Genomic DNA, 12,652 nt, shown 5'->3' with positions numbered 1-12,652 from the left:
CACTGTATATGGAGGCTTTCCTCTGGTAGGTGGAGTATTCCCATTCTCTATACCTTTTAAAAAATAAAATTCCTTATGTAACCGAAGTTTCCCCTTTATAGTACACATTTGAATGCTAAAAGAGGTTTTTTTTCTTTTACTTACTACAACATGTTATGTTCACTAAATGTCCCTCTGCTTAACAAATTTTTGCAATTATTAAGATAGTTTAACTAATTAAATAATAAAAGTTCTAACTGAAGGAAAGTTTATAGTATGTCCAAAAAGTGCTTTGTTTCAATGAGTAAGAAAAAAGACATGTAGGTCTATCCTTTTTTATTCTTCAAGAGAATTGTTGTATTCTTTTTGTGTGTGTGTGTGCTGTACTATTTTATTTATTCAATTTTTGTTGGATAGTTTTTGTTTATATTTCAAATGTTATTCCCTTTCCTGGTTTCCCGGCCATAAAGCCCCCAATCCCATCCCCCTTCCCTTCTTCTCTGAGGGTGTTCCCCCTGCCCAACCACTCCCCTTCCTGCTCTCTTGACATTCCCCTGTACTAGCAGGGTACAGCCTTAGCAGGACCAAGGGCTTCTCCCTTTGGTGCCCAACAAGGCCATCCTCTGCTACATATGCAGCTGGAGCCATGGGCTGTCCATGTATAGTCTTTGGGTAGTAGTTTAGTCCCAGGGAGCTCTGGTTGGTTGGTATTGTCGTTCTTAAGGGGTTGCAAGGCCCTTCAGCTCCTTCAATCCTTTCTCTAATTTCTCTAACAGGGACCAGGTTCTCATTCAATGGTTTGCTGCTAGCATTTGCCTCAGTATTTGACATGTTCTGGATAAGCCTCTCAGGAGACAGCTATCTCAGGCTCCTGTCAGCATGCACTTATTGACTTCAGCAATATTATCTAATTTTGGTGGCAGTATACAAAGGGGCTGGATCTCCAGGTGGTGTGAGCTCTGAATGGCCATTCCTTCAGTCTCTGCTCCGAACAGACAGTTAGGTTTTAGGCACATTCATCTTCCTTCTCTCTGAATAGTTGGCACAGAAAGAAGTTTCTTTATTTAAACACATCATACTTTGACAGAATCCATAATAATATTGCAGAAGAAATGCAAAAGAAAGCTCTCCAGTGAATAGTTATCTTTTTTTTATTCACATACTTTTATGTATGTGAATAATTTGCCCTATACTTGCTTTTGTACCACTTGTACTCCTGTTACACATAGAGGACAGAAAATAGTGTAGAATCATCTGTGACAGATTTTATTCACTAAGTCAGTCCTGGAAGCTCAACATAATTCTCTGTATAAGTAAAAAGTGCTACTGACTCCTGAGATAACTTTCTAGTACTAAGGTAGATATTGTAAGAGATATATATTTTTTGGGGGAAAGATCATCAAGAAAAGTTTCAGGTTCATATGCTTTAGATACATATGTATGAAAATAATTTTCTGAATTTCCAAATCATTTGATAGAGAACATTAAAATTCTTCCACCATCAACAGTCAACAAACAGAGATCAAAGAGTTAAGCTCTGGTATGACTCCTGGAAATATTGCTACTGTTGTAATTATTTCTTAAATCTGTTATATCTTGAGAAAGGAAAATCCCAATATATAGTTATATGTAAAACTTAAGCTTTGATTCCAAAACGTCATTAGAAGTCATACATGTGTAATTCAGATTATATATATATGTATATATATATATATATATATATCTGAATTAAACTAAAGCAAAGTTTACAGCAACCTCCTTCACCATAGCTCACAGTAAAACAAAAATCAAGTCTACAATTTTCTATATAAATTCTTTAATAGCCATGGAATGGATTCATTGCCACATGGAAGTCAACAAAAGTGACACATACGCAGCATAAATGAATTATTTTGAAATTTTTATCTGAGGAATATGTTGCACACAAACCTATGAGCTTTCTCTTCTCCTATACCCTAATATTTGGACATTTTTATTGAAAATATGGACAGAACAAATCGAAGGGATCATTTAGGAAAAGGTTTATATTGTATATATGGGATATAAAACATCCAAGCACATCATCAGAAAGAGTCCAGAGCAGACTGAGAAAGTATTACAGTACATGCTCTGTTGACTGAATGGGACATGACACATGAGAGAAGGAGGTAGAGTGAGAAGAGTAGAGAGAGAAGAGAAAGCAGCTAACAGAAGAGATGAGACATAGTGCCAAGAGAAGAAAGAATAGAAGGAGAACCAAGAGAAGAAAAGAGAAACAAAGAGCACACGATGAAAATGTCTGGGCTTGAAGGAAAGTAAAGCAAGGGAAAAGAACAAATGAGGCTCATGTGCAACAGAGGTTTAGGGTAGGGGACTGGGATGAGAATTCCACAGAAGGAGCTAAGACCCTGTAAGAGGGACTTGCTTGCTGAGATTTTGGCAACCAGCTTCTGCTTTCCTACGTTAATGGGCAACTCAGGTAGCCATTTGTTCTGAATGTCTTTGGGACCCAAGGACTTTGGAATGCTCATTTTGTCTGGAATGCTCAGGTTATGGGGAAAGGCCCTACAGGGACAGGCCATTTAACTTGCTTGGACTTAAATAGCAAAGAAGTTCTGTACACCTCTCTGCCACTATCTTTTGTTCTCTAAGGACTGTCAGAAAAGTTTCTGTTCAGATTCCTAATTACTTGCTTGAAGAAGTAGCTCATTTACTTTAAACTTCTTGTTTTGTTTACTTTTAAAAATTAATTTCTGTTAAGAAGGTATTTAAAAGTTACTTCAGATCCTTGTGGAGATGCTGTCATCATAGGTAGAGCTGAGTTGAAAATCACCATTCTTTTGGGAAAGAATACCAGATCATGAAACTTTAAGGAAGGGACAGTGTCTTACAACAGTTTCAGCACACACTTCTCATGGTGACTGTCCTCATCATGGGGTCATCCAGGGCTGAGGTGAGTGTTCAGAGCATAGGACATATAAAAATAAAAGACATTAGAAATCAATCCTAGGGGAATCCATGTTTCTGCTCTCCATGCACCTTATCTTCTTCCTGAATGCTGCATTAGAGAAGAAAGAAAGAAAGAAAGAAAAAAAGAAAGAAAGGAAGAAAGAAAGAAAGGAAGGAAGGAAGGAAGGAAGGAAGGAAGGAAGGAAGGAAGGAAGACAAAAAGAAAAGAAGAAGAAGGAGGAGAACAATGAGAAAGAGGAGGTGAGAAACAGTGACAGAGAGAAGGAGGGGAGACAAAGTAGGGAGGGAGGAAGGAAGGAAGGTGAGCATGGAGGGAGTGAGAGAAGGGGAAATAGAGGAAGGGAGGGTGGAAGGATAGAAGGGAGGAAAGATCTTATGGCATATACAAGGTAAGGAAAATAGTACTCAGGTACTATTTGGTAAGTGGGGACTGAAATGGACTTTTGTGTGAGATTGCAAGTATTTTCATTTTTTTTCCTCCATCTTTATTAACTTGGGTATGTCTTATTTACATTTCAATTGTTATTCCTTTTCCCGGTTTCCAGGCCAACATCCCCCTAACCCCTCCCCTCCCCTTCTATATGGTGTTCTCCTCCCCATCCTCCCCCCATTACCCCTCTTCCCCCAACAATCACTTTCACTGGGGGTTCAGTCTTGGCAGGGCCAAGGGCTTCCCCTTCCACTGGTGCTCTTACTAGGCTATTCATGATTGCAAGTATTTTCAACCCAGGACAGAGTAGATTTTCTTGAGTTCTCCCTAAGCTCTGTAAACCTTGTTCTCCCAGTAAGCTCTCTTATCAATGATACAAACTCATTTTTTTCTTTTGTTCCTTTATTAACATCTGTCTCTGTCTCTATCTCAATATTTCTTATCATATGTAAATCTCATTTTGCATTTCTTTTTAGTTTTTATTTTTAAATATAGGAATTACTTGTATTTTCCTTTTTCTTTAACTAGGGGCACTAGGGATCACACCTAGTGCCTTGCAACAACATGCCAAAGCTATGAGATACATCCCTGTCTTATGAGAAATAGTTTGAAGTGTTTTTATTATTTTTGCTCCTTCTCACAGATATATACATATATCTTCTGGACAATTGAATTCCATTTTTGTGTTGGAATATTTGTTACATAAAAACGGATTGTGTATAATATTGAAAATAGTAATTGTAATTGTTTCATCAGTGATAGAATTATAAGGTAAATTTCTATGAAGAAAAATGAATTTGTAGAAGATTGTAGACTGTGTTAAAGTTTATATGACTTATAATCAGACAGTAAATATGTACTAGAAGAACATTTAACTTCTAGTTAGTTCAGGTATTTTGTAATTTGATAGATATTTTCCAAATTCTGTTTCTATGTTGTGCTCAATAAACTGCTACAATGGTTTGTATAGGATTGCAGCTTACTTGTTATTAAAAAGAACCTGCAGACACAGTATTCTTGTGATATTAATACTTTGCCATGTTGACTTTTGAAAATGTTACACAGATCTTTGGGTTTCTGTATTCCCTTTGCCATGGTCACTGTTGAGAGTTTCCGAAGCTATCATGTATTTTCCTGAGGTCAGGGACTGCTGTTATGTAAATGAACATCCCAAAACAACAACAGTAACTTTACCATATTATACTCTTACCTAATATATTTTTTCTAAATCTTTCTTACACACAAAAATAAAAATTCATCATTGTGACTTGAATTTTTATATTACAAACCCTGTGAGTACAGGTCAGTGTCCTGTTTAGTTGACTGTGATAAAAGTACCTCCCAATAATACAACATAGCAGGAACTCCTCCTTTATAAACGACAATGCCTTTATTGTAAAAGTTAAAAAAAATGTCAAGCTACAAACATTTACAATGTCAATGACCCTGGATTTCCTGAGTTCCTTCCTGAGTAACAGAATCCTATTATTCTGCAGTCTAGCTCCACAACATTTTCACCACAAATCCACAACCTGTGTCGATGAAATAAACATACATGGAGTTCTCCTTGCCTCTCCATCAATCATTATTGTAATGTCTTTCAACTTTCCATTGCATGATTCATTTATTGTAGGGGAGGGCTTATGTACCTAAGACAACATACATGTGTGGAGATTACAGAATACATTTATGGAACTTGTTCATGCCTATCTCCTCATGGGACACTGGATTAAATTCTAGTCATTGGGCTTTTTTTCGAAAGCACATGTACCTGCTGAGTAGTCTTGATAGCCCTCATCAACTTACATTTTGTGTATTTGTTCTTGGTCACTGTTGTTACACCAACCACTAGATGGAATCAATGTATAATTGGCCATAGCAGATAATACAGGAACTCTTGTGCATATTTTAAACTCTTGTAGCATATATTAAAATTCTTTTCAAAGGACAAATGGTATACTCCTTATGAATATATCATGCTGTCTTCATGCAACACTTTGTTGATGTGCATTTCTAATGACTGCATCTTTCAGCCATTTTGGAATGTTTTGTAGGGGAAGTGACTAAGGTAGTATATATTCAAGACTGATTTTAATTCTGATTGAATGACTGAAAGACTAGAAGTGGTGGTTCAAATAGCGATTCCTCTTTTATATACAAATGTTTTATATACATAGATTATATACCCCAAAATGATTTCTTCCAGAAATTATATTGTTAGTATTATATCATCAACAAAATTAATAAATCCTAAGAAATATCTTATGAAAAGCATTTCTTTTAGGAATAAAATTATTAATATCAGATATATATTTATATAAATATATAAAATAAAGAGGAATATACATTTTGCCATAAAGTGTAAAAAACACAAGAATGACCATGGCAATATAAATAGTTCTTACACGTAAGTTTATAATATTACATTGACTGTAAGAACTATCATTATTCAATAGTCATATTTAGTATAAAATGGTAATCCTTTTTTTTGGTTTGGTTTTTAAATTATTTAATCATCATATATAGTATTAATTTTATTATGAGATTTTTAAGGAAATGTATTTTTGATTCTCTTCCTTAACATTTCTTTTCCAGTCCACCAATACCTCTTTTCACTTCTATATCTCCTTTATAATCTTTTGCATTGTAATTTCATATTTCCTCTCTTACCCTCCTGTAGATTCCTCAACATGACATTTGTCTGCATCTTTTGATCTTCTTTCTGCTTTCACAGCCCATAACCTCTTTCTCTTCACCCAAATTTATATGCAAATGTCCCTGTCTGACAAATGGCATGTGACCTTGGATTTCCTGAATCTGTAACCTTCCTGAATTGTTTGCAAGTCCATTTGGTACCTCAATATTTTTCACAATTTTATTTCTGTTTATAGATGAACACAATTCCATGCTTCAGATACATCTTATTTCTATTATGTGCTGGTGAACCTCAAGGATGGACACCATCTCTTTGCTATTGTGAATAAAACAGTAGCTTACATGGATATGGAAGCATCTCTATGGTAGGATATTGATTTCTTTGAGTACAGCACAAAAATAATATACCTATGTTTTATGGTGATTCTTTTTTAACTTCTTGAGATAACTTTATATTTATTTCTACAATGAATGTAGTAATTTTTCCTCATACCAGTATATAAAAATGATTAACCCCCCATCATGGTCAGCATTTTTATTGTATATTACCTTGATGGAAATCATTCTAAGGTGTACGATGTTGTTTCAAATTATTTGTAATTTCATTTCCTAGAAAGCTCTTAATGTTGACTACATTTTAAAAGATTTGTGGCACATTTGTAATTCTTTAAAGGAATCTGTGTCCATGCCATTGCCATGTTGACTGAAACTTTGTGAAAATGTTTATCTTTATCTTCCTCTCTAAATTCTAGGTATTAAGTTCCTAATTAGCTTCCAGAATTCAATGTTTTTCCCCAACTCTGTATGTAATATTTTCATCTGTAGTCACATATCCTTAAAGTACAAAACCTTTTAGTTCTATACAGTTCTAACTCATTAATATTTTGGTGGATTGTCAGTGTTGTTGAGTCATGTTGCCTCTACCTAAATATCGAATGGCTAATATTTTCCTCTACTAGTTTTAGCATTCAGCTTTTGAATAATTTACCATTAATTTTTGGCATGATTAGGGTACCTAAATGTAATCCTGTTTTCTAAATGTGAATATGCATTTTACACAAAGTCATTCAGGATCAGAAGTTCTAAACACTAAGTCATCCTAAAAAACATTCAAGAAACTATGATTGCGTATATTCAAATTCTTCCTAAGGACTTCTGAGGTTAAACACAGCAATTATAGGGAAACACATTCAGAACCATCATGTATCTATTTTAGTTGAAACTGGCCATTCATCGTGTGGATTTGGATCCTTTTATGTCCCATGACCTTTGTAACATTATAATTGGAACTAGGTTATAATTTATCAATTATTTCTAGGATAAAACTCTACTAGTTTGAATTGTGGCTGAAACATTTTACTTCTCTTTACTGTCTATACAAGGGTCCTTATTTTGTGATATTCTTAGCAGCTTTAATTGGCACTTTTATTTATGTTCATTTATTTTGATTAATATTGAACAGTATGTGATGATTAGACATTGCAACTTTGATTTGAATTTGATTTGAGCCTTATTTTGTACATATTTTGAACATCTGATTGGTGTAGTTGTGTATAGAAAGTTGATCCAAATTTAAAACCCATCTGTCATTTGTTTTATGTCTCAGTTTTTTCAAATATACTTTCAATATTTTTATGGGATTGATGGATAAGGCACTGTTTAAAAATGCATACTACTGTTACCTTGGATTTGAACTCTGTTTCTAGTTCTTATCAGTGCCTCACAGCCATCTCCAAATCCAGCTGTAGCAGATACTAACATTCTGCCCTTGCAAGCTATCATACTCACATGCAACCAACCCCAGGACACATACATAATTTAAAAAAAAAGCAAATTTAAAAGACAATATTTTTACACATTCTGAGAATTAACCCAAATACGATTTTAATTATCTGTTGATTCATTTAATGAAGTTTGAATTCTGTCTCTTGTAAATTTCATAAATAATGGCATATCTTAAAAATTCTCTTGGAAATTTTCTTCAATAATCAATCCCAAATCATTGTAGTTGTTCAAAAACAATGAAAATATTAGTCATTTGGGGAACTATTGGGGACAGAGTTTTGCTTTTAATAGCATTGACTGTCCTGGAACTAACAATGTGGACCAGTTTAGACTCAACTTCATATGTCTGCGTCAATATCTTGATTGCTATGTTATAGATCATGTAACACCTTTTCCAGTGAAAATGTAAGTCTTCAGTAGTTACTTCTAAAACTTTCTATTTAATAATAGAGAATATTTCCTTTAATAAAGATCAAAGTTTAGGCATTTTTTTTCAGGGGGAAATGTATATAAATACAATAAAATGATAAATATATTATTTTAGTTAACAGCATGAAGTAATGCAAACTTGTACTGTATTTCTCCTGCCTTGTATCAATAATAGCATTATTTTCTTTATAGGACTCAAAATGGCTTTTGAAAATATTGTACTAGGAATTTTCCTCTTCTCCCAGATTACAGTGGGAATGATTGGCAATTCCTCAATACTAGTTTATTATGTCATTTTGAAACTCACTGGAAAACATTTAATGCCTAAAGACCTGATCATAGAGCACTTGACTTTTGCCAATTGCCTGTTTATCATCTCAAAAGGCATTCCACAGACACTGTCAGATTATGGATATAAAAATTTTCTAGATGACTTTGGATGTAAATTGATAATATATATTTACCGAATAACCAGGGGAATGTCCCTTTATGCTATGTGCCTATTGAGTTGCTTCCAAGCAATCACAATCACCCAGAAAAATTCCAGATGGATGATGCTTAAACACAGAGTCACCAAGTACCTTGGTCCCTCTTGCTCATTCAGCTGGCTTGTACAATTATTGCTAAACATCTTGGCTGCAACAAGAGTGTCAGGCCCTCGTTACAACAAAAATACAACTAGCAGGATGATTCATGGGTACTGTTCATGGTTTGCTTCAGGCAATTTTGCAACTGTGATGTATTTATTCTTATTGTGCTTCTCTGATGCTGTGTGTCTGGGTCTCATGGCCTATTCAAGTGTCTCCATGGTGAGTATCCTCTGCAGACATAAGAAACAAGTCAAACATATCCATACTGCTCAACACTTTCTAAAAGTCTCTCCTGAAGACAAAGCCACACAAACTATCCTCATCCTGGTGTGCACATTTGTTCTATCTTACTCATTCTCCTCTCTTTTGGTAATCTTTACGACCTACTCCAAATATCCAATGCTATGGGGAGTAAGTATATTTACATTCCTAGAAATATGCTTTCCCATATTTTGCCCCTTTGTTCTCATCAGCAGCATGAAGTCTAGGTGCAGTATATTTTTACCCTGCTTTGGTAAGAGTTAGATTTTTCAAAAAATGAGATGATTCCTCATTCTTACCTTTTTTATATATTGCCATATGCTATTATCTGTTGTGCAATGTTAAGACATCAGTTTAAAAATACAAAGCTTTCTATAACTGACTCAGATATTATGTAGTATCATCAGTAGATTTTTCTTTTGTAATTTTAGGATATTTTTACAGAAATTATTAGCCAATAATATATATGTATGGTTAGAATATTATATAAAATGTTGGTCAAAGTATGGGTGAACATGAAAAAATACATTGGGAAGACCAGCCATTATCTAATTGGTCATGGAATGATTTTTTGTTTGTGTGTTTGTATATGTGTACAACATCATTTTTATTTTTATAAATGTTTATTTTTCATGCATGTGTTTGTGTATGACATGTATAAAATACCAGCACAGTATAGAATATGGCATTACATCTTAGGACTTCAGTTACTGATAGTTTAGAGCCATTATTAAGTGATGGAAAGAAAACTAGGACCTCTAGAGTATCAGTCAGTGCTAGTGAGTCCCAAAATTTCTGTCCATACCTGAACTATTCTGATAATATTTAAACTTTTTAATTTTGTATATATTTGTGTACATAATGTAAGTTTGTACAGAACATACATTCCGCCTGTTCACATAGACAAGAAAATGTGGTTAATTCTCTGTAAATGTAGTTAAAAGTGGTGGTGAGACTCTCTTAAGTTTGCTAGGAACTTTACGAAATCACTAAAAGCTTTAAAAAATGTGAATCCGTTCTACGTCCCCAAGCTGTTGTTTATTGTTTCACATTTTGGGGGTAGAGGGCTATTTATTAAAACTTTACACCAGCCTTGAGATAGTATCATGCATATTCAAATGAGTCTTCTCTCCTCAATTGAACCTTGCTGAAACACCCTAAGAGTCATATGGACAATGAAGTCTAACAAATACAAATACATACTGTCAACTTGACACTCACACATGTGATTTTTATGTGTAATAATGAGTCATTTAATAAAAGTCTATACTTTGAGGTTAAAGTGTCACAGGGTTCCCAAATTTAAAATGCATAATTACACATTAAGAGATAAATTAATACATACCACAATTGATCTATCAGTCCCAAAACAGAAACAACAAACACACACCCAACACACACACACACACACACACACACACACACACACGCACACACGCACACACACACACATACAATAGCACACATGTATATATCTACCTCCTTTTCTTATCTGTTTATGTAAACCCCCAAATATCTTGACTCATGATATATTTTAGTCCCACTCCAAAAATTTTTTATTACATCATAGTTAAAATGGTAGATCGTGGACCAGGATGGGGATGTGGGAAGGGATAACTAACACTAAGAATCCTTGCAAAATCCATAAGATAGGTCTGTGAATGACTGTCTGTGTGAGGGTTTCTTTTGTATTATGCTATGCAGAATGCTATGCCCAGCTTTGAAGCTGTAAAAAGCAACATGTGAGAAGCCTTCATTGAGTTTTTGGTTTGAATGTTTGGAGATTCCCAAAACAATACAGACTATTGACATTGTTCTTGGTTATGAACCAGAAATTGATGGCAAAACCCTCTTGCTGAGGACAATGTACACTTTTGATATAGGGAATGAAAAATCAAGTTCACAAAGACTAAAATGATTCATTCTTGCTATATAAATTCCATACCACCTGAGATGGATTTAGGATATTGGTGGAAGGAAATCATTAACAGTCTTAACCTGCTGTGAACGCTATGAACTACAACAATGACCGTCTTAGTAAGATACTTCCATTGCTACATTGCAAACACAATAGTTATTGTGATAAGCAGTCATTTTTTGTTTGGATTTTGTGCTTCCCGTGTAGTAAAAGTTCTCAATTAATGAGTTGTAACCATTGCAAAACAATTATTTCCAATGCTTTTAGGAATTGAATCACTGCTCAGTAGCAAAATTAGATTTGTGACAACGAAAATAAATTTATGGTTGCAGGTCCCTAAGACTGTATGATATATGTGTTCTGTGATCCACAGATTGCGAACCACTGCTCTACAGGAAACCTGGGATTGAAAATTGGGCATTATATACATATGTAACATTAAAAAATTTCATCAGCCTACTATATTTTAAAATATTCCTATAACCATAATCTGATCTTAAGACTATACAAAAAATGTGTACATTATAATTCATTTGAAAGGAATTGCAGAGCAAACAAACCCCAAATAAGAGGCTATACCTTATCTATCCATACAAATTAGTTTATGAACATGGCAGGATCTACAACATAGTTTATAAAGAGTGTGTGGCAACTGTACAGTAAAAATTAATCTATCTTTTAGAAAATGTGGCTTGAAGAAAGAAAAAGAAAGACTATTCAACACATCTTTTTCTTTCATGACCAGCATCATAGTTTTTCTTCAGAGTTAAAAGATACCTCAAGGATGTCTGGATATTGGGAAAGGTTCTCAGTTCTTCCACATTTACCAATGTCATGTAAACAGATTCATGTTCTTAGCTTGTTTCTTCCTTGTGACTCTGAATTCACAGAGATGGTTTCTTCCTAAATATTCCTAAATGCTTGATTCCTTTTGTTCCTGTAATTCAGTCATATTTATACTGACAAATAATTGGTAGAAAGTAATTTAAAAGTTTCTCAGTCCCTTATGTGGACAGTGTTTTGAATATACATTTGAGCTAAAAAACACTCCTGTAAGCACACAACATTGCACAGAAACAGGCACGCTGAAAGGCAAAAGGGCCTGGCAATGAATGAGGAACATGACAGATGGAGTATTACAGCAGCATAGTGGCCTTATAATTGCCATTTATCTATGAATTCTGATCCTGTGTTCTCACACATGACTCATTCCATAGTTTTCAAACTTCTCCTGATTTCCATGGTTTTGGATCCCAAATGCTTCAGTGAACAATGTTTAACAATAATCAGTGGAATGACGCAAAGGGCTAGAGGCACCCAAGAAGAGTCTGAAGCAAAAGATAAAAGACAGAGGGTGAACAAGGCTGATATCTCTCCAGAGAGAAAGCAGATGCTTTTTCTTATGCTTAAACATGGTGTTTGATAGACATTATATGAAGATTGTGGTTTGACTATAAATTACAAAGTTTGATCAAAGTGAGTAGGTTTGTATTCTCTCTTTCTTTTTTAACTATCTTTTCTATTTTTTGCTATTTAAATTAAGAGTTTAATGCCTGACCCCAAGTCAAGTAAACTACTTCATGTGTGTATATATATATATTTTTCTTTATTAACTTGAGTATTTCTTATTTACATTTTGATTGTAATTCCCTTTCC

At 34.3% G+C, this 12,652-nt stretch overlaps 1 protein-coding gene across 1 annotated transcript; it reads left to right on the top strand.

Moving 5' to 3' along the window:
- The first annotated feature begins 8,421 nt into the window (after positions 1 to 8,421).
- On the top strand, positions 8,422 to 9,342 carry Vom1r41 (vomeronasal 1 receptor 41). The gene has a single exon (XM_087603138.1). The coding sequence runs from the start codon at positions 8,428 to 8,430 to the stop codon at positions 9,340 to 9,342; it is 915 nt and encodes a 304-aa protein (XP_087459264.1). The 5' UTR covers positions 8,422 to 8,427.
- The last annotated feature ends 3,310 nt before the right edge of the window (positions 9,343 to 12,652 follow it).

This window comes from Rattus norvegicus, chromosome 1 (assembly GCF_021556685.1).
Source record: "Rattus norvegicus strain SHRSP/BbbUtx chromosome 1, alternate assembly SHRSP_T2T, whole genome shotgun sequence".
In the NCBI taxonomy this organism is placed as follows: domain Eukaryota; kingdom Metazoa; phylum Chordata; class Mammalia; order Rodentia; family Muridae; genus Rattus; species Rattus norvegicus.
The sequence above is the reverse complement of the archived record's forward strand: the minus strand, read 5'-3'. Positions and strand labels throughout refer to the sequence as shown.